At 50.1% G+C, this 23,054-nt stretch overlaps 1 protein-coding gene across 4 annotated transcripts in view; it reads left to right on the forward strand.

The window, feature by feature from the left end:
* Positions 1-23,054, forward strand: part of LOC127568859 (collagen alpha-1(XXIV) chain) — a 274,610-nt gene that overhangs the window by 224,669 nt on the left and 26,887 nt on the right. For 3 of the 4 annotated variants that reach the window (XR_007956090.1, XM_052013085.1, XM_052013086.1), the window contains 9 exons: positions 3,351-3,404; positions 5,391-5,444; positions 6,320-6,373; positions 12,513-12,566; positions 15,382-15,489; positions 17,781-17,888; positions 18,974-19,084; positions 19,858-19,911; positions 21,682-21,744. Coding sequence is in view for 3 of the 4 variants with exons in the window: in XM_052013085.1 (XP_051869045.1) it covers positions 3,351-3,404; positions 5,391-5,444; positions 6,320-6,373; positions 12,513-12,566; positions 15,382-15,489; positions 17,781-17,888; positions 18,974-19,084; positions 19,858-19,911; positions 21,682-21,744 (660 nt within the window). In the remaining variant the exon portion in view is untranslated. The remainder of the gene's footprint in view (positions 1-3,350; positions 3,405-5,390; positions 5,445-6,319; positions 6,374-12,512; positions 12,567-15,381; positions 15,490-17,780; positions 17,889-18,973; positions 19,085-19,857; positions 19,912-21,681; positions 21,745-23,054) is intronic. The other variant, XM_052013087.1, reaches the window with a different exon arrangement.

Here is a 23,054-nt window from a genome sequence, read left to right on the forward strand (position 1 = left end):
GCCAGAGGAAGTGGGTGAGGCAGGTTCAACAGGATCATTTAGGAAGCACTTGGATGGGTACATGGAGGGGCGGGGCTTGGAGGGATATGGGTGCAACGTAGGAAATTGGGACTAGCTGAGTGGGCACCACGGTCGGCATGGACTGATTGGGCCAAAGGGCCTGTATCCATGCTGTATTGCTCTATGACTCTGTGACTGCCCCCCAGATTCTACCCCTCACCCACACACTGGGGACAATTTACACGACCGATTAACCCACCGACCCACACGTCTTTGGGATGTGGGAGGAAACCGGAGCACCCGGGGGAGACCCACGCAGTCGCAGGGAGAACATGCAAACTCCACACAGACAGCGCCAGGAGTCAGGATTGAACGCGGGTCTCTGGAGCTGTGAGGTAGCAGCTCTACACGCTGCGCCTCTGTGCGTCCTTGCTGTTGAGGATATACAATAAATGTTTTGCTAAATGACCATGACCAGGGCGACAATGGCTAACACGAGGGGACATAATTTTAAGGTGATTGGAGGAAGGTATAAGGGGGATGTCAGGGGTAAGTTTTTTACACAGGGAGTGGTGGGTGCGTGGAACGCACTGCCGGCAGAGGTTGTGGGGCCAGATACATTAGAGACATTTAAGAGACTCTTAGACACATGAATGATAGACAAATGGGGGGGCTATGTGGGAGGGAAGGGTTAGATAGACCTTAGAGCTGGATAAAATGTCGGCACAACATCGTGGGCTGAAGGGCCTGTACTGTGCTGTAGTGTTCTATGTTCTCTGTTCTATTTCTTTCCCTGAAGCAGATGGATTTTGACAAATAACTTGGAGCTTCATAGCAACAAGACAAGCTACTTTTTAGATTCAGGTTTATCTGATTACTTAAAGTCCCAAGCTGCCATAGCATTGGAATTGGTTTATTATTGTCACATGTACCGAGGTACAGTGAAAGACTGGTCTTGCATTCCGATCATACAGATCATTTCATCAGATCAGTACATCGAGGTAGTACAAGGGAAAACAATAACAGAATACAGAATAAAGTGTTACAGTTACAGAGAAAGTGCAGTGCAGGCAGACGATAAAGTGCAAGGCCATAACGAGGTAGATTGTGAGGTCAAGAGTCCATTTTATCGTATTAGGGAACCGTTCAATAGTCTTATCACAGTGGGATAGAAGCTGTCCTTGAGCAGGCTGTGAATTCATAACACTATATCAGTGGTCCAGAGATTTGGACACAAAGGGGGTCAGGGGTTATAGGGATCGAGAGGAAGAAAGGACAGGGCATAGAACTGTACAGCACAAGAGCAGGCCATTCATCCCACGATATCTGTGCTGAACACAAGATTGGAGCAGGCCTTTCTTCTTCTCATGTTCTAAGAACGTGAAGTTCAGGGAAAGCCAGGCGTCTCTGGTGGTGAGTGAGGGGTGTACACAAGAGCAGGGGGGTAGGGCTTGTACCTGCTCACAGGATCCCGACAGCTCTAATGGATGAGTCAGGTCTGTTTGTTGATGTTGATGCGGGAGCTGTTTCTACCTGACGTGGTGAGCTCCTAAGATATGATCTGTTTCTCTGCACTCCGGTGGAGCGACAAACAGTGCACGTGGCACTCTTGGCAGCCCTCCATTGCTGGCCAGATTGGAGATGATTGGCTAATTCATTGGCTGCTCATGCGTAGAGACTATCCCGGCTGTTGGCAGCCAGGACTCCTGCATCATTCGAATCTGAGGAACTTAATTCCCCACCTGCGCATTCCTCACCCGTGCATCCCCCACCCATGCATTCCCCACCCGTGCATTCCTCACCCATGCATTCATAGCGTCACAGAGACACAGGGCACAGAAACAGGCCCTTCGGCCCACTACATCTATGTTGACCATCACGTACCCATTGATGTAATCCAATTGGTCTATAACCTTCTCTGCATTGACAATTCAACTGCTCATCCAGATGTTCCTTCAATATGAGGGTCTCTGCCTCCACTCCTCACCTCTCAGGCAGTGCATTCCAGATGCCAACCTCTCTCTCTGGGGGACAAAAAATCTTCCCCCTCACCTTAAACCTATGCCCTGTGGTGACAGTCATCTCTGCTCCTGGGAAGAGTGTAATACTGCCTACCCCATTTAAAGTTCTGTACACCTCAGTCGGGACCCCCCCTCAGTCCCCTCCGCTTCAGGGAGAACAGACCCAGCCTCTCCGCTCTCTCCTCATCACGCAGACACTTCCCAGTTTTGGAAGATTGAGAGTTCAGATCCCATTTTAAGTACAGATTCCAGGCTAACACTGTGGGGTGCACTGTGGGGGTGCCACACTGTCTGAATTATTCTCTCTCTGTTGGGATGCTAATCCAAAATACTAATAGATAACAGGATTTTGAAAATGAACAGGCGTGTTCTCCCCTATGTTCTGGTTAACGCCTAGCTCTCAACTAAGGTTTAAAAAGTGTATCATGACATACCGGTCATGGGATCTTGCTGTGTACACATTGGCTGACAAGTTGCACTGGTATCTACATTTCAATAAAGTACTTCATTGACTATAAAGTGCTGGGATAGGGAATGGAAAGGGGGCACTGGAGGAACACAAGTGGGTCGGGCAGCATCTGTGGAGGGAAATGGTCAGTCGACGTTTCAGGTCGAGACCCTTCATCTGGGTTGTTATTAAGGTTTCGAATCCAAATCTTTCTTCCCTCCATTCACTGCATTTTCATTGGACGAATTGCCCGACTTATGGGAGGAAGATGCTGCCATTTCCAGAGGCTTTTGGGTGGACCCGGTAGGCTGTCAGCTACAGCTGAAGCAGGCTTGATTTGCCGTAAGATAACCTCTGTTTTCTAAAGCAGAGCAGAAAATGCTGGAAACGCTCTTCTCTCTCCACAGACGCTGCCTGGCCTGTGGAGTGTTTACCAACACTTGCTGATTTTGTTTCAGATTTCCAGCACCTGCAGCTTTTTTTGATTTTTATTTCCCGCTTGCCACGTGATTGGCTGACACAGGATAACGTTAGGGCTATATTTCATAATCTCTCCAGTAACTGGACTCTAAAGGAATACAGTCGTAGAATAGTTCCATCTGGAAGGTTGCTTCCCATTAAAACAAGCTCTTGTGGTTTGATGTGAGGGGAAACTTTTAATAATAAACTGATCGCTCTGAAGCTTAAAACATAACGTGGACATGCCCTGCATGACAGGCAGGGGAAACCAATTGTACTTCATCTTGAAGCAAGGGTGAGTGAATGAAGTACACACAGATGATTGAGCTCACGTCAAACACTGGAATGATTTATTCGGTGGGGAGTGGATACAAGAGACATGTGTTCCCAAGCTGCATGTCACACATTGTTCTCTCTCTCAGGGTCCTGCAGGTCCCCGTGGAGATCGCGGTGAACCAGGAGATGAAGGCTACAAGGTAACTCTGTTGTTCTGTGGAGGTTTGAGGAGCTGCAGGCCAGGCAGGGGGTGGGGGTGTTGTTAGTTTGGGAGAAGGCTGTGGAAATATACAAGACACTTGTAAACTTGTAGAATGGCTGTGCGTTTGGTAAATGAATTTCAGTGTTGACAGAAAAGTTTGGTGATGCTTTTTGGTTGGAAGGATAAGGAGGTGGGTTAGTTTTTAAATAGTATTGAAATAAGGAAGAAAATCAAAGGAATAGGAGACAATATGTTGCAGTTGTATAAGTCATTGGTGAGGCTGCACTTGGAGCACTGTGGACAGTTCTGGTCGCCCTGTTACAGGAAAGATGTGGTTAAACTGGAAAGAGTTCAGAGAAGATTTACAAGGATGTTGCCAGGACTGGAGGGCCTATGGTCTTTATTCCTTGGAACCTAGGAGGGACACCTTATAGAAGTGTTTAAAATTATGAGAGGCCTAGATAAGGTGGATGGTAACAGTCTTTTCCCCAGGGTAGGGGAGTCCAAAACTAGGGGCCACAGGTTTAAATGGTGAGTGTATGGAACGAGCTGCCAGAGGAAGTGGGTGAGGCAGGTACAACAGTATCGTTTAAGCAGCACTTGGACAGGTACATGGGAGGGGCAGGGCTTGGAGGGATATGGGCCGAACGCAGGAAATTGGGACTAGCTGGGTGGGCACCGTGGTCGACATGGACTGGTTGAGCCGAAGGGCCCGTATCTATGCAGTATTGCTCTATGACTCTATGACTAATATGACCCTATTTCTAAACTCTAACCCCCAGCAATAATGACCAATGTGCCAAATGCCCTCCTAACCACTTCCTACCCCTGCCTGCTAACCCTTTGTCCTGCACAAGGACTCTGCACTTCACTCATTTGCAGGCTCTGTTTAGGAAGTAATCCACCTTTTGATCCTCTCATTAAACTCCAATTGTTTTCACGCACTCATTCAACCCCTCTGTATCCTGTGGCAGAGTCCAAATACCCTCATCAAAACATGCCCTCTCAACTCCCACCCTGCCCCCTCCTCTCAGTAGAGATGGTAGATAATTGAGGGCCAAGGACTGATCCTTGGGGCACTCCACCGGTTATGTTCCTCCAGCCTGAAAAAGACCCATTAATTCCATCACTCTGAGTGATCACCACACCGACACACTTCACCCCAATGCACCCTTCCATGGACAAGAAGAAACTAGAGGATGAAGGTCCTTAGGGTTTTGAGGGGTTTGGTTGGGAGGACTTGGAGAAGATGTTTCTATTTCTGGCAGACACCAGAACTGGGAGTCACATGGTAAGAACCATGACTAATTCAGTCAGAAGTTCAGGAGAAAACATCCTGACGCAGGGTTGTGTAAGGATGGGGAACTTGCAGGTGACCCCAATTGTCCAGTTAGGCAGTAAGATCCAGACCCCCCACCATCAGACACGACAGGTCAGTGCCAATAATCATAGAGTCACACAGCACAGAAACAGGCCCTTCAGCCCACTGAGTCCATGCCGACCATCACCCACCCATTGACACCAACCCTACACTGATCCCATTTCATTCTCCCCACATTCCCATCAACTCCCCCCAGATATTACCCTCACCCACACATTGGGGGCAATTTGCAGCGGCCAATTAACCTGCACGTCTCTGGGACGTGGGAGGAAACCGGAGCACCCGGGGAAACCCACGCAGTCACAGGGAGAACGTGCAAACTCCACACAGACAGCGCCAGAGGTCGGGATTGAACCCGGGTGCTGGTGCTCTACCTCTGGTGCTTCTAATGGGGGGCATTAATAAGAGGAACTGAATAAACTAAATGGGAATCTAGGGTCTTATTGCAGGGCCACCTCTGCAAAGGTCAAACCTTGTTCCAGGAGGAGCGCACACCATGAGCGTTGACCATTGGAATTTCTCAAGGAATATTTTAATGTTGATCATCTTCTCGAGGCTTGGCTGCCAAACTGACTGCTCTCTCTTTGTAACCAAAACCTGCAGGGTTACCAAGGTGTACCTGGACCAAGAGGAAATGTCGGACAGCAGGGAAGACCGGTAGGACTTCTTGAAAACAACGTGTTTGAACAGATAGTCAAATAGTGACTGTTACACTTCATTCACAGGAAAACGGTCAAACCTCTCACCTGAGTCACAAGGACCAAGGTTCAATTCCTGTCCTGGAGACTGACGCACACACTGTGGGAGGGGCAGTACTGAGGGAGGGTCACACTGTGGGAGGGGTAGTACTGAGGGAGGGTCACACTGTGGGAGGGTCAGTACTGAGGGAGGGTCACACTGTGGGAGAGGCAGTACTGAGGGAGTGTCACACTGTGGGAGGGTCAGTACTGAGGGAGTGTCACACTGTGGGAGAGACAGTACTGAGGGAGGGTCACACTGGGAGAGGCAGTACTGAGGGAGGGTCACACTGTGAGAGGGGCAGTACTGAGGGAGGGTCACACTGCAGGAGAGGCAGTACTGAGGGAGGGTCACACTGCGGGAGGGTCGGTACTGAGGGAGGGTCACACTGCAGGAGGGTCGGTACTGAGGGAGGGTCACACTGTGGGAGAGGCAGTACTGAGGGAGGGTCACACTGTGGGAGGGTCAGTACTGAGGGAGGGTCACACTGTGGGAGGGGTCACACACTGTTCACAGGGGAACATCGTCAGAGGTCGGGATCGAACCCGGGTCTCTGGAGCTGTGAAGAAGCGGCTCTGCCCACTGCACCACTGAGCTGCCCATTGGTAATTATCATATTTGTGTCCGTGGGATCTTGCTGTGCACATATTGTCTCACTCTCCCTGTTGCTGCACCATGGTCCTCGTTTCAGGAAGGTTCTCCGTTGCGGTGAAGGCTGGGAGAGGGACTGTGAGGGAAGTTCCCGAAGTTACTCAGCCTTGGGCGTCCTGTTTGTTTATTTTGTCCCACTGCAGGGAGACCCGGGACAACCAGGCGAGCCGGGGCCGAAGGGAGGAAAAGGACCGAAGGTATGTGCGTCTCCTCACCCTCAGACTGGTCCGAGCCACTGAGAGCCGCAGTGTACGCCGGCGAGGCTGGGGGGTGAAATGTGCCCAGCAAGGTCAAAGGGGAAATGGCATGAGCTGTAAAATGACATCACACCTTGTCACTCAAACCCTCTTACCTGTGCAACAAATAATTCAGAAGGCAAATTAGCCTTTATTGCAAAGGAGTCGGAGTTTGATGTTAGAGGAATATTATTACATTTGTTCAAAGTCGAGTTTATTGTCATCTGCACAAGTCCATGTGTGCACGGGTGCAATGAAAAACTTACTTGCAGCAGCATCACAGGCACAGAGCATCAGATAAGCAGCGTTCACAAGAAAAACATAAATCTTACAAGAAAGAATGCAAATAGAACAAAAAAAGTTCATTTTAGTGCAAAGTGATCAAAGTTGCAATAGTTTTGCTGTACTGAGGTAGTGATTAGGGTTGTGCCGGTTGGTTCAAGAGTCGAATGGTTGAAGGGAAGTAGCTGTTCCTGAACCTGGTGGTGTGGGACTTCAGGCTTCTGTACCTCCTGCCCGAGGGGAGCTGTGAGAAGATGGCACGGCCCGGATGGTGGGGAGCTTTGATGATGTATGTTGCCTTCTTGAGGCAGCACCTCCTGTAGATACTCCCGATGGTGGGGAGGGATGGGCCTGTAGTCTATTGGGCTGAGTCCACTACTCTCTGCAGCTTCTTACATTCCTACGTGTTCGAATTACTGTACCAGACCATAATGCAACCAGTCAGGATACTTTCAACAGTACATCTGTAGAAGTTTGCTAGAGTGTTCGGTGAGAAGCTGAACCTCCTTCACCTCCTAAGAAAGCAAAGATGCTGGCACGCCTTCCTTGTGATTGCATCTACCTGCTGGACCCAAGGCAAGTCATCCGATGTGTTAATGCCCAGGAATTCAAATGGCACATGGTGTCCTGTGTACAGGTTTGGTCCCCTGATTTAAGAAATGATTTACAAGCACTGGTGGCAGTAAAGGGGTTCACTCAGCTAATTCCTGGGACGAGAGGGTTGTTCTATCACGAGAAGTTGGATCTGAATTCTTTGAAAGGGTTCTCCAATGTTCCAGTCTCTTGCCAGTTCCTCAGTTGGGGAAAGAGTGAAACATTGTGGATCTGGTCCCACCAACCTTTCCGCCAGATCCCAGCAACTCCCTGCAAGAAACATTCTCCTCCTCAATGCCTCCCTTCACTCTGTGCCCTCTGTTCAGCCCTTCCTGCCCCTGGACACAGTCCCTTCGCTTTGGGAGCACCTGTATTCAGTCATCAGGAGAGGCCCTGAGCTTTCTGTTCTCCGCCACCCCATTCCACCTGGGATTGTCTGTCACCTCCTGCACTGTTATAGTGAGTCCCAACATACGCCTGAGGAACACCTCACCTTCCATCTGGGCACAGTGCAGCCTGCAGAACTCATAATGAAATGGAGTCCAGATGAAAAGTCTCGACCCAAAACATCGTCTGTCCATTTCCCTCCACAGATGCTGCCTGACCTGATATGTTCCTCCAGCATTTTGTGTGTTGCTCCAGATTCCAGCATCTGCAGTCCTTTGTGTCTCAATATCAAATCCTCTAACTTCAGTTATCCCTGTCTCTCTTTCTGTCTACCTAGAATGAGCCAGTTCAACCAGCCATCCAACTATGATTGTGGCTCAGTTTTTCTCTCTTCACTCTAGAGATAAGATTTCTTTATTAGTCACATGTACATCGAAACACACAGTGAAATGCATCTTTTGCATAGAGTGTTCTGGGGGCAGCCCACAAGTTTCGCCACGCTTCCGGCGCCAACATAGCATGCCCACAACTTCCTAACCCGTACGTATTTTGAAATGTGGGAGGAAACCGGAGCACCCGGAGGAAAACCACGCAGACACGGGGAGAACGTATAAACTCCTTACAGACAGTGGCCGGAATTGAACCTGGGTCACTGGCGCTGTAAAGTGTTATGCTAACCGCTACACTACCATGCCTGCCCATTAGTACACTCTGACCTGCTGGACATGTCCCACAGCCCTGCTGTTAGCCACACAGACAAAGAACTTCTAATTGAAACATAAATGAATTTGGTCTCACCCTATCTGAGGTATTTCCTTTAATATTAGCCTTCTCCCCACCCCCTCCATCTTCCCTGCTACCAATGACTAATTATTCTTTTCTTTGCCATTTCTGGCAAAAGGTCTCAGATCGGAAACATGAACTGTTCCTCTCTGCACAGATGCTGCCTGACCTGCTGAGTGTTTCCAGCATTTTCAGTTTTTATTTCAGATTTCCAGCATCTGCAGTTTACTTCATTTGATTTTCACCGTTACTTCTCATTTACTGCATCAAAACCCGCTCTGATTTTGAATATTAAATTTCCCCTCAACCTTCTGTGCTGCAAGAGCCCAGTAATGTCTAGCCCATCAGGATGATGACGTGTGTGTCTGGGCCACAGTGGAACAGCAGTACTTGTCTCTGTGGCCCTGTGTTGGCCCAGACAAAATCTCCAAGTTACTTCCAGTGACTCAACAATGTTGCAAGACTGGTAAAAAATTAACAAATGTTTTTGTTGACCTCCTGGCTTTTGAAGTGTCAGCCACCGCAGGATATTAGCAAGGTGCAAATTAACACCTCACTGCGGTGTGGCAGAGAGAACTGCTCCTCACCCGGCAGTGATCCAGGTTCAATCCCGACCTCTGGCGCTGTCTGTGTGGAGTTTGCATGTTCTCCCTGTGACCGTGTGGGTTTCCCCCGGGTGCTCCGGTTTCCTCCCACATCCCAAAGACGTGCGGGTCGGTGGATTAATTGGCCGCCGTAAATTGCCCCCAGTGTGTGGGTGAGGGGTAGAATCTGGGAGGAGTTGATGGGAATGTGGGGAGAGTGAAATGGGATCTGTGTAGGATTGGTGTAAATGAGTGAGTGATGGTCAGTACAGACCTTGATGGGCTGAAGGGCCTGTTTCCATGCTGTATCCCCATAATTCTCTGATCCTGTGTCATTGGGTTAGTGTGGATTTTCAGTTCATCTGCTGCTGAAACCCTGGTCCTTGCCTTTGCCTCCTCCACCACCCTCCTGACCAGCCTCGCCCCCGCCCCCACTCCTCGTGTCCGCTTGTGTCCGAGGTCATCCCACATTCTTGTTGACCTCACAGACTGCAGTTCAGAGACACGTGGGGAGGCCTGAGGGCGTCGGGAGCAGATTCAACAGGAGCACGTTGAGGGAATTGGAGAACCTTTTGGAACCAAACTAGCAGTAAAGCTAGAGCCCTGAGATACACCCAGGTCAGGCAGCATCTGTGGAGAGACCAAACACCGTGATCTTTCTTCGGAATTTGGCATGTCCTCTTCGACCCTCGCCAATTTTTGTCGATGCACCAAAGAAGCATCCTACCTGGACGCATCAGGGCTTGGTACGGCAACTGCTCTGCCCGGGACACCCAAGAAACTGCAAAGAGTTGTGGACACAGCCCAGCCCGTCATGGGAACCAGCCTCCCCTCCATGGACTCTGTCTACACTTCTTGCTGCCTTGGTAAAGCAGCCAACATAATCAAAGACCCCACCCACCCCAGACATTCTCTCTTCTCCCCCATCCCGTCGGGCAGAAAATACAAAAGCCTGAAAGCACGTACCACCAGGCTCAAGGATGGCTTCTATCCCGCTCTTATAAGACTATTGAATGGTCCCCTAGTATGATAAGATGGACTCTTGACCTCACATTCTACCTCATTATGGCCTTGCACCTTATTGTCTGCCTGCACTGCACTTTCTCTGTAACTGTAACACTTTATTCTGCATTCCGTTTTTTTCTTTTGTCCTAACTCATTGTACTTAAGCATGGAATAATCTGCCTGGATGGTGTGTAAGCAAAGGCTTTTCACTGTATCTCGGTACATGTGACAGTAATAAACTAATTCCAGACAGGAAGAAATTGGATAAATGCTTAAAGGGAAGAGGATTAGAGGACTTTGAGAGTACAGCAGGAGTGTGGAAATGATTCAATCCCTCCTGTACACAGCTGGCTGCTCTTCTGTCAGTCCGGCGATAGGTTTGTTCCTCTTCTCACAGACAAGGAGCTTAACTGCCTGTATTTCAGAATTGCCTTGCCTGTAGAAAGCAGAGGGTTGTGGTGGAGGGAGTGCATTCGGATTGGAGGGCTGTGACTAGCAGTGCCCCACAAGGATTGGTTCTGGGACCTCTGCTTTTCGTGATTTTTATTAATGACTTGGATGAGGGGGTAGAAGGGTGGGTTGGCAAGTTTGCAGACGACACAAAGGTCGGTGGTGTGGAGGATTGTCAAAGGTTGCAGAGGGGTATTGATAGGATGCAGAGCTGGGCTGAGAAGTGGCAAATGGAGTTCAATCCGGAGAAGTGTGAGGTGGTACACTTTGGAAGGAAAAACTCCAAGGCAGAGTACAAAGTTAATGGCAGGATTCTGGGCAGTGTGGAGGAGCAGAGGGATCTGGGGGTTCATATCCACAGATCGCTGAAAGTAGCCTCACAGGTGGATAGGGTAGTTAAGAAAGCTTATGGGATGTTAGCTTTCATAAGTCAAGGGATCGAGTTTAAGAGCTGCAAGGTAATAATGCAGCTTTACAAAACTCTGGTTAGACCACACTTGGAGTACTGTGCCCAGTTCTGGTCACCTTATTATAGGAAGGATGTGGAGGCATTGGAGAGGGTGCAGAGGAGATTTACCAGGATGCTGCCTGGTTTAGAGAGTATGGATTATGAGGAGAGACTAAAGGAGCTAGGGCTTTACTCATTGGAGAGGAGGAGGATGAGGGGAGACATGATAGAGGTATACAAAATATTAAGAGGAATAGATAGAGTGGACAGCCAGTGCCTCTTTCCCAGGGCACCAATGCTCAATACAAGAGGGCATGGCTTTAAAGTAATGGGTGGGAAGTTCAAGGGCGATATCAGAGGAAGGTTTTTTTTACCCAGAGAGTGGTTGGGGCCTGGAATGCGCTGCTTGGGGCAGTGGTGGAGGCAGGTACATTTAAAATAGAGGGATATGTGGGAGGAAGGGGTTAGATAGTCTTAGGCAAGGTTTAAAGGTCGGCACAACATTGTGGGCCAAAAGGCCTATATTGTGCTGTACTGTCCTATGGTTCTATGGTTCTAACTGTCCATTCAATGGCTACATCACTTCACCCTGTTACTGATATTCCCTGTGTACCACCCAGTACCCTCCAGCACCGTCTCTGTTACCTGTTACCTAAGTAAAAGAACTTGCTTTCTCTCTTTCTCAGTTCTGATGAAGGGGCTTCGATCTGAAACGTTAACTGGCCTCTCTTTCCACGGATGCAGCCTGTCCGGCTGAAATCTTCCAGCATTTCAGTTCTTCTTTCAGATTCCAGCATCTGCAGCTTTGTTTGTTTTCCAAGGTTAATCTACTTGTCTGAGACTTTTCCCCAGGGTTGGGGAATCAAGAACTAGAGGGCATAAGTTTAAGGTGAGAGGGGAGAGATTTAATAGGAACCTGATGGGCAACCTTTTCACCCAGAGGGTGGTCAGTGTGTGGAACGAGCTGCCAGAGGAAGTGGTAGAGGCAGGTACGTTAACAACAATTAAACGATACTTGGACAGGTACATGGATAGGAAAGGTTTAGAAGGGAAGCAAATGGGACTGGCTTGGATGGGCATCTTGGCCGGCATGGACCGGTTGGGCCGAAGGGCCTGTTTCCGTGCTGTATGACTCGAATACTGCCCCCACTGTTTAATACTGTTTCTCTCCCCAACGATCACTCTAAAATCCTTACAAATAAATCATTACCTTGTTAACTATTTATAATCCAGGGAACCTGATTTATGCGATCTCCCTTCATAATCTAACTCCTGGATCTGTGGGTAAATCACTGTTCCTTCATCATCCTGGAGCTCCCTGCCCAACAGCTCTGTGGGAGCACCTTCACCAGAGGAACTGCAGTGGGTCAACAAGGGGGTTCACCCCCACCTTGTCACGGGGCAGTGAACCGTGGACATGTCAGAGAATCCCAGATTCCAAAAACAGAATGAACTAAATGCGTGCGATCCCTCAGTGCCAGAGTCTCTCCGCGATGCGCAGCAGGTAGGGTTGTGCACAGTGCCCCAGCTGTAAGTGAATCTGAGTTCTGAACTTTCATGTTTACAGGGTTTAAAGGGAGCAAAAGGAGCTGCTGGTGGGGCGGGGACACCAGGTTTGCCGGTGAGTAACCTTCCGTTCATCTGTGTGTACTTGACCTTCAAATACCTGGGAGATTTCCCTTCCTCGTCGCAAGGAACGAACCAAGAGGAAAAGATGGAGACGTGAGAGTCCGCAGACACTGGAATCTGGAGCAACAAACAATCTGCTGGAGGAACGGTGGGTCGAGCAGCATCCGTGGGGTGGAAAGGAATTGGCGACATTTCGGGTCAAAACCCTGCATCAGGATTCCCCCACAGACGCTGCTCGACCCACTGAGTCCCTCTAGCAGACTGTTTGTTGCTCCAAGAGAAAGGATGTCGTTTTGTTCAGCCACACGTGGGGACAGTCAGTGGCGCAGCGGGTAGAGCCGCTGCCTCACAGCTCCAGAGACCCAGGTTTGATCCTGACCTCCGGCGCTGTCTGTGTGGAGTTTGCACGTTCTCCTTGTGACCACGTGGGTTTCCCCCGGCTGCTCCGGTTTCCTCCCACATCCCAGAGACGTGCGGGTCGGTGGGTTAATTGCCTCCAGTGTGTGGGTGAGGGGTAGAATCTGGGGGGAGTTGATGGGAATGTGGGGAGAATAAAATGGGATCAGTGTAGGGTTTGTGTAAATGGGTGGGTGATGGTCAACACGGACTCGGTGGGCCGAAGGGCCTGTTTCCGTGCTGGGTGACTCAATACCTCAAATTACATAGACAGGTTATTTGGTTTCCCAATGATGTATCAGTGACCCTGCTCAGAGTAGCCGCAGTTCCTGCCACTTGGGACCATTTCCAGTCTCCTAGACCAGGACTGGACAGAAAGAGGCATTTCAGACCTTGATGACTGGATCACCATTGATTTCTGTTGTCGAATCAGTTTCCAGCACAATCAGGAACTGCGTTCCAGAGCCCATCCACTTGTTGGGAAAATGCTTTCCCTTGTGTCGCCACCAGTTCTGCTGATGGACATCTCTGTGGTGACTGGCCCCCGGCCAGTGGAAACAGGTTCCATCTGCGGGAGGAGCAGCCAGAGTTGGAAAGTATAAAGTGTGCGATGTAGTCGCCATTGATACAACAAGAACCAGTCTTAAATCTTCTATTTCAAATGTGCCATACACAGTGGCAGGACAGCTACAGGGATAAACACTGAGGGGGGAGAGCTGGCCCCCACTCGCAGTGGGAGCTCCCTGAGACAGATGCTTTGGAAACTGACACAACTGTAAGACATTCTCACATACATGGACAACACATACAGATAGTGGGGCTGTGTTGATTATCTGAAATCGAAACCCGCAGGATGAGATCAGTGATGTTTCCAGACAGGCTAGCTTGCCATTTAGAACATAGAACAGTACAGCACAGGAACAGGCCCTTCAGCCCACCATGTCTGTGCTGAACACAATGCCAGTCTAACTCATCTCATCTGCCTGCACGTGGTCCATATCCCTCCATTTGCTGTCTGTTCACGTGCCTGAGTAAATGTCTCTCCAATGTTGCTGCTGTATCTGCTTCTGCCACCTCCCCGGTCAGCCCGTTCCAGGCACCCACCACTCTCTGTGTAAAAAAAACTTGCCTCGTAAATCTCCTTCAAACCTATCCCCCCCTCCCCCCTCACCTTAAAGCTATGCCCTCAAATATTTGACACCTCTACCCTGGGAACTAAGGGTGGAACTGTCAAATCTGACTGTCTGTCTGTGCCTCTCATAAGTTTATAAACCTCTATCAGGTCTCCGCTCAACTTCCAACACTCCAGAGAAAACAATCTAAGTTTGTCCAACAATCCAAGTTAGTACAAACAACTTGGCAGGCACGGTAGTGTAGCGGTTAGCGTAACACTACTACAGTGCCAGCGACCCGGGTTCGATTCTGGCTGCTGTCTGTATGGAGTTTGTACATTCTCCCCCTGACTGCATGGGTTTCCTCCAGGTGCTCTGGTTTCCTCCCACATTCCAAAGACATATGGGTTAGGAAGTTGTGGGCATGCTATGTTGGCGACGGAAGCATGGCGACACTTGCGGGCTGCCCCCAGAACACTCTACGCAAAAGATGCATTTCACTGTGTGTTTCGATGTACATGTGACTAATAAAGAAATCTTATCTAACATGGACATAGTCAAATTTGTTCTGGCTTTCTGTCCTCAGAAGCTTTGAGATCATTCATGTTAATTGCTTTGTCCCAGCAAAGGTGTTTGATGGTTTACTTAGTTAAGATGTGCTCCCATTGTAAATATGTAATTCGTTGGAACTATTTCTCAACACCCAAAATATTGAAGTAAACTGTGCAATTCCAACGATTGAAATTGTGTTCAATCACCTGCCATCATCTATGTTCTAGAGTATGAAAACTCAATGTTCTTTGACTTCAGAGAGTTTCTAGCAGTGGATTCTATCAAGAGGTTCTCCAACCACATGTCCTCTGTGTGCTGAACAAAGAGCTGTTGAATCTACCACTCAAAGTCACAACTCTCCATACTCTATCAGTAGCCTCGCCTCGCCTAATCCACAGCTCCTTTCCCTCTCTTTGTTTCTCACTCAGCTTCCATCAACCCTGGGTTTCTCTCTCTCTCACCAGTCAGGGAGACAGGCTTTGTCTCCCATCATTCACAAATGCCCCACTTCCCTACAAGTTGGGATGCAAACATTCCTTGTGCTGGAAGCTTTGGACAAAAGGATGCACAACGTGAGATCTACCCCTCCAGCAAGTCCCAGACATTTACATGCCAAGCTCTGAGGTGTAGTTCTTGCCCACGGAAACTCAGGGAGAATCCACGCCAGCCCCTTCTCAGCGAAATGAATGATGGGTCCGCAGTCACAACACTCGAAACATGTTGCTATTTTATTGACTCATTTTACAGGGAATCACTGGACCACCAGGTACCAGAGGAGCAGTAGGATACCCTGGGCCAAGAGGACATCCCGGGAGTGTTGGAAAACCAGGAGTTTCTGGAAACCGTGGGCCACCTGTAAGTAAATTCCATGCTTCAAATCTCCATTCTGACTTTTTAATAGAACAGCCAATTTATCTCACTGATTTAGAGTGATAAACTGTGCACAGAGGCATCAGAACCACTGACTTAGATGGCGTGAAATTAGTTGTTTTGTAGCAGCAGTACAGTGCAAAGACATTAAAATTTGCTATAAATTACAAAATAAATAAAGAGTTCAAAACGAAGAGGAATAACAAGGTAGTGTTCATGGGTTCATGGACCGTTCAGAAATCTGATGGCGGAGGGGAAGAAGCTGTTCCTGAATCGTTGAGTGTGGGTCTTCAGGCTCCTGTACCTCCTCCCCGATGGTAGTAACAAGAGGGCATGTCCCGGATGGTGAGGGTCCTTAGTGATGGATGCTGCCTCCTTGAGGCACCACCTCTTGAAGATGTCCTCGATGGGGGGGAGGGTTGTGCCCGTGATGAAGCTGGCTGAGTCTACAACCCTCTGCAGCCTCTTGCGATCCTGTGCATTGGAGCCTCCATACCAGGCTGTGATGCAACTAATCAGAATGCTCTCCACCGTACATCTGTAGAAACTTCCAAGAGTCTTCGGTAACATATCGAATCTCCTCAAAGTCCTAATGAATTAGAGCTGCTGGCGTGCCTTCTTCGTGAGTGCATCAATGTGATGGGCCCAGGATAGATCCTCTGAGATGTTGATGCTCAGGAACTTGAAGCTGCTCACCCTTTCCACCGCTGACCCCTCAAGGAGGATTTCAATGGCAGCTGCAGGAATTTAAATTGTGTCAATATGAGGATGTTGCCAGGACTAGAGGGTCTGAGCTTTAAGAAGCAGTTGGCCAAGCTAGGTCTTTGGCATAGGGGAATGAGAGGTGATCTTATAGAAGTTTATAAACTCATGAGGGACATAGGCAAGGTGGACGGGAACAGTATTTTCCCCAGGGTAGGGGAGTCCAAAACTAGGGGGCAGGTTTAGGGTGAGAGGGGAAAGACTTAGAAGGGACCTGAGGGGCAACTTTTTCACGCAGGGGGTGGTGAGTGTATGGAACGAGCTGCCAGAGGAAGTGGGTGAGGCAGGTTCAACAGTGTCATTTAAGAAGCACTTGGATAGGTACATGGAGGGGCGTGGCTTGGAGGGATTTGGGCCAAATGCAGGAAATTGGGACTAGCTGGGTTGGCACCATGGTCAGCATGGACCAGTTGGGCCGAAGGGCCTGTATTGCCCTATGACTCTATGACTAATAATATAAAGTCTGGGTTATTGACAAAGCTCATTTGGTTCACCGATTTCCCTTGGGAGGAAGATCTGCCACGTTACCCTGTCTGGAATGAATGTGCCCCCAGACCCACCATGTGGTGAACCCTTAATGCCAAGAGGACCCGAATTCAAGGGGATTGGAAATAAACACTAGTCTTCCAATACCGCCAACACCCGTCAAATCGCCGAGGTTACTCTGGTGATGACCGAGGTGGCCGTGGGTGGGGCTGTGGATCTGACCTCTCCCATTCCAGGGACTTAGTATCAACGTGCTGGTCGGGTGCACTGGAAGCTGTGATCCCTCCACACCACCACTTACTGGTTTAGGACCAGCAAGGCATGTCATGTGTCATACAGCACAGGAACAGGCCCTTCGGCCCATCGAGTCCGTGCCGACCATCACCCACTCATTTACACCAATCCTAAACTAATCCCATTTCATTCTCCCCACACTCCCATCAACTCCCCAGAGATTCCAACCCTCACCCACACACTGGGGGCAATTTACAGCAGCCAATTAACCCACCAAACCGCACGTCTCTGGGATGTGGGAGGAAACCGGAGCACCCGGGGGAAACCCACGTGGTCATGGAGAACGTGCAAACTCCACACAGACAGTGCTGGAGGTCAGGAGCGAACCCGGGTCTCTGGAGCTGTGAGGCAGCAGCTCTACCCACTGTGCCACAGTGCCTGCCTCGTTAACAGCAAGAGATCATAAATTTAAGCTCATTATTCACATTAGAAGAGAGATTTTTTTTCACCCAGACAGTGGTAGATTTCTGATGAAGGGTCTCTGACCTGAAACATTAACTGTTTCTCTCTCCACAGATGCTGCCTGACCTGCCAAGTGTTTCTAGCACTGCCTGGCTTTATTTCAGATTTTCAGCATCTGCAGTTGTTTGATTTTCAGTGGTGAAGTTCTGATCTGCTGCAGGCTGTTATAAGCAACACGTTTCCTTACCCCGAATCCTTGCGCTCTGCTGTTAAACCTGGTCACGTTTCCTGATGTAACTGTGTGTTTCAATGAATTGATGTACTTTCCGTAGGGCGACCTAGGTGATGTTGGACTAACTGGGGTCGCTGGGAAACCCGGACCTCGAGGGGCTCCTGGTGAGCCTGGTCCTGTGGGTGACAGAGGTCAACGAGGTCCTAAGGTAATTAAACCTCATATCGTTACTGCGTTAGTAGTTCTGGGGTCTGCCGGCTAAGACAATCCCTGCTCTTCAAGTGTAGACCCATAGGTTATGGCTCTGTTTAACTGATGGTTCCTGCTGAGATCACCCTTTCAGGCAGTGAGTTCCCGACCTAAGTAGGTGGTGTTGTTGACAGTGAAGGTGGTTCTCAGGATTTACAGAGGGATCTTGATCAGCTGGGTAAGTGGTCCCAGGAAAGGCAAATAGAGTTTAATTTGGATAAGTGCGAGGTGTTGCATTTTGGGAAGGCAAACGAGGGTAGGATTTTCCCAGTGAACGGTAGAGCCCGGGAGAGTGTTGTAGGACGGAGGGACCTTGAAGTTCAGATACATGGTTCCCTGAAAGTGGCATCGCAGGTAGACAGGGTGGTAAAGAAGGCTTTAGCACACTGGCCTTCATCAGTCAGGGCACTGAGTTTAGATTGAGTTTAGAAGTTGGGATGTTATGTTGCAGCACAGTAGTGTAGCGGTTAGCATAATGCTATTACAGTGCCAGCGATCGGGGTTCAATTCCCGCCGCTGTCTGTAAGGAGATTGTACGTTCTCCGTGTCACTGAGTGGGACTGCGTGCCAGCGGCCATGCCCTCAGTTGCCTGGGCCCCGAGCTCCAGAAATCCCCCCATAAACCTTTTCTCCTCCTCTCCTCATCTAAAAATCACCCATAAAGCAACCACGTTGAGCTTGATTTTAATGCCAGGGCTTGGTTTGATAACACTGCCCCGAGAAATGTTTCACCATGTTCTATAAATGCAGTTTATGTCTGCAGTGGTAGTACTGCCCTTGGTTCAGTGAAGGCTCTCCAAGTCAGCCTGGACCGGAAAGATTCACTTTTCCTTGGCAAATATCATCACATTCTGGAGATTTAAGTAAAAGGCAATCCAGTCTGCCTTCTGTCCAGACCTGTGCACAGTGCTCCCGGTGTGATATGGAGACTGGAACTGTGCACGGTGCTCCCAGTGTGATATGGAGACAGCACTCAGTGTTACAGATGTGGTCTCCTGTGTATTCTTTGAACCATGCCAATGAGTGACCTTTGTACCTTTGCAGGGAGAGAGAGGTTTGTCAGGACAACCGGGTCTCCAAGGTACTCGACGAGGTCAAGCTGGAGTGCAGGGTGACCAAGGATCCATGGGGGAACCTGGTCCTAAAGGTCAAAGGGTAAGTGTTGGCAATGACCCCAACATCCCCACTGCACACCCCAGCCACAACCTGACCACACATGAAACTGAAGCACTCAGACCACCCGATCCAATCCGTAGCCAGTGGTAACTAACTGAAATGCCTATAGAGATGCTGGCGGCTTCACGATTCCTGAACCAGTACAGGAAAGGGTCAAGCAGAACAGTGTTCATCATGGACTATTGTAGAACTTTTCACTCAAGCAACAGCTCTAAACACACCTCCTTCAGTACCGTCCCTCCCACAGTGCGACACTCCCTCAGTACTGCCCCCCCTACAGTGTGATCCTCCCTCAGTACTGCCCCCCACCACTGTGTGGCCCTCCCTCAGTACCGCCCCTCCCACTGTGTGACACTCCCTCAGACTGCCCCTCCCACACTGTGACCCCCCGCCCCCCCCCCTTAGTGAGCATGTTCTCCCTGTGACCACATGGGTTTCCACCGGGTGCTCCGGTTTCCTCCCACGTCGCAGAGACGTGCAGATCAGTGGGTTAATTGGCCGCTGTAAATTGCCCCCAGTGTGTGGGTGAGGGGTAGAATCTGGGGGGAGTTGATGGGAATGTGGGGAGAATGAAATGGGATCAGTGTAGGGTTGGGGTCAATGGGTGGGTGATGGCTGGCAGGGACTCAGTGGGCCGAAGGTCCTGTTTCCGTGCTGGGTGACTCTTCACTGGAAGTCCACTCTGTTGAAATAGACGTCGTTACAAGATCCGTTCTCACACTGTATTAAGATCCACGTTTTTGCTGTTTCAGGGCGATATTGGTGACCAAGGTTTGAGAGGCTTCCAGGGTTTTGTTGGCCCAAAGGTACGTTGATTGACAGCGCAATCATTTTACTTGTCATCGCTCCTGAAGATCATTACAGCTCTTGTCTGCATTGCACTGCACCCAAAACCCTCTTATCTGACTGGCTTTCACCAGAGCGAAGGGTATTCAGAGAACTTCTTCCATCATGGAGGGTTAAAGGGGAGGAACAGAGACAGTCCCGGTGCCCTAATGATCTCCAGGTGTGACCCTGGGCAAGTATCTGGTGGTCCTGTTAATGGACCTCTGCATCCTCTTCCCTCCCCACACGCTGTGCATCACGTATAAGTGGGGTGTATGCTGGTGTAGGAACCCTGTATGGAAAACCACCATGTTTGATAGGGGGCTGGGACTCACTGCCTGCGGAGGTGCCCGGTGGGGGCTGAGATTCACTGCCTGCGGAGGTGCCCGGTGGGGGCTGGTACTCACTGCCTGCGGATGTGGTGGGAACAGGAACCCTCACCGATTCTCAGCCGTACTTGGAGCTGGAACCTCTGAGCTTCAGAATGAGAACTGCAAGAGGGAGGTGAAGGTGGGGGCAGTTTCTCACCTCCCTGATCCAACGGGACGAAGCGACTCTTCCATATCACAACTTTCCACGATCCGGTGGTGGGAGTGGATCACCCAGTATTTTGTCGGGCTCTTTGTGGACAAACCAGGGATCCTCGACCCCCTGGCCTTCTGGTCCACACGTGGTCCCAAGCCCAACTCTATACAATGAGCCATCTCTGCCTGGGACACAATCCTGAAGAATTTGTCCCATCTCCAGGCACTCCCATCTGTGTCCTGCCCCCACTTGGCCAAGACACTCTGAAGAGAAGGCCTGGGGTCACCTTTAGGAGAATCACCATCCGGCCCAAATCCCTCCAGTCACCACCGGAGTGACCTGGACACAAGCCTCTACCACCCTGGGGTCAAATCCTTCCCCCCCCCCCTCCCCACCCCTACCACCTCAGCCCATCCTTCACTCACAGCCCCCTGGGCTCCAGAGTCGGGGAGAGATACAGCACAGAAACAGGACCTTCGGCCCACCCAGTCCATGCCGACCATCACCCACCCATTCACACCAACCCTACACTGATCCCATTTTATTCTCCCCACATTCCCATCAACTCCCCCCGGATTCTACCCCTCACCCACACACTGGGGGCAATTAATCCACCGACCCACACGTCTTCGGGATGTGGGAGGAAACTGGAGCACCCGGGGGAAACCCACACGGTCACAGGGAGAACGTGCAAACTCCACACAGACAGTGCCGGAGGTCAGGATCGAACCCGGGTCTCTGGAGCTGTGAGGCAGCGGCTCTACCCGCTGAGCCACTGTGCTGCCTAAAGTTTTCTGCCCTTCTGCCCCTATCCATTCAATTCCTGACTTTGACTGAGGACCAGACACACTCCTATTTCAGAGATCACTCTGATCTCTCTCAATGCTTCGTTTACATGGAAGATCCCAACACTGTGTCCAGAGTTGTGTCTGGCTGGTTCTGCCTTGAGGTCAGGTGATGCTGTAAGGTGGGTTAGGGGGTGTAGTTGCAATGGGCAGTGTGGTGACAGCTCAGTGTGACAATGGAGACAAAGACCCTCCAATCCCAATGACCACAGCTTCTCCCCTCAAACAACAGAAGAGCTGACTACTTTATGGAAACCACAGACCGTCGGCTGAAATGCCAACAGCTGTGTGTGGCTTCTGACAGCTGCTTAGCAGAGTGGGAACTAACGGTGTGGTGAAGTGTGTATCAGTTGGGAACCTACGCTGTTTTGTTTTTGACAGGGTCCAATTGGAGATGTTGGTTATAAAGGGATTCAGGGTCCCAAGGGCCCGACCGGATTATTTGTAAGTAAACTGTATTTTTGCACGTTTGAAGTTTATGTACAAAGTCAACTCTGTGACCCATTCAGCTCTGGGGATTTTACACTGTGAATGTATCCCTGCATCAACACCATCAGTGACACCAAGCAGGATCCAACAGAGTGTCTCGTAGCACAGACACAGGCCCTTTGGCCCACCCAGTCTTTGCTGACCATCCACCACCCACTTACCCCAATCCTACACTGATCCCATTTTATTCTCCCCACATTCCCACCAACTCCCTCCAGATTCTACCCCTCACCCACACACTGGGGACAATTTACAGCGGCCAATTAACCCACCGACCTGCACGTCTTTGGGACATGGGAGGAAACCGGAGCGCCCGGGGGAAACCCATGCAGTCACAGGGAGAACGTGCAAACTCCACACAGACAGCGCCGGAGGTCGGGATTGAACCCGGGTCTCTGGAGCTGTGAGGCAGCAGTTCTACCGCTGAGCCACTGTGCCATGCCCATGATCAGCCTGACGATAGACCTCCCCACTGCCTTCCCCAATAATTTTCCCTGTGACCAGTTGGCTCTCTGTGACCAGCAACCCTAACCCCTCCTGTCCACCCCTCCCTGTGCCATGGGTGACCGGCGGAGGTTCCTATTTAACCAGATGCCGTGGGAAACTTGTCCATCTGAATATGCCGGTCACTGAACCAAGTCAGGCTCCCCACCAGCATCCTAGCTTCCTGGGGCAACCCCACATGTGAGAGAGGGACGGGCCTCAGTCTCTGGAGGTTAGAAGCAGTGGAGGAGATTTCGCTGTGAGACTGAAGGGTCGTACAGTCCACCACGCCCATGTTCACATTCTTGCCCGTCTCCCCTAATCCCATCTGCTGCATGAGGTCCCTCAATCAAAAGAGTGTAAAAAACAGGAGGGCAGAGGCTTAAGGTGGGAGGGAGGAGTTTTGAAGGGGATCTGAGGGGTAGGCTTTTTACACAGAGTGGGGTTAGTATCTGGAACTCGCTGACGGAAGAGGCAGTGGAATCAGGTGCAGTCACTGCGTTTAAGAGATATTTAAACAGACACTTAAATGGACAAGGCATAGAATACACTCCTAATACGGGCAAATGGGGCTAGTGTAGAGAGGTATAAGGGTAAGAATAGACGGTGGGCTGAAGGGCCTGTTTCTGTGCTGCCCCTCTCTGGGACTCGACTCTCTGACAAATGGTGGTGAAAGTAGAGGCTCTGAACGATTTTAAGGCAGATGTAGATTGGTCCTTGATCAGCAGGTGGGTGAAAAGTCCCTGGAAACACTGGGAATGTGGAGCTGACGTTACAGTGAG

This window comes from Pristis pectinata, chromosome 3, assembly GCF_009764475.1.
Source record: "Pristis pectinata isolate sPriPec2 chromosome 3, sPriPec2.1.pri, whole genome shotgun sequence".
NCBI classification, from domain to species: domain Eukaryota; kingdom Metazoa; phylum Chordata; class Chondrichthyes; order Rhinopristiformes; family Pristidae; genus Pristis; species Pristis pectinata.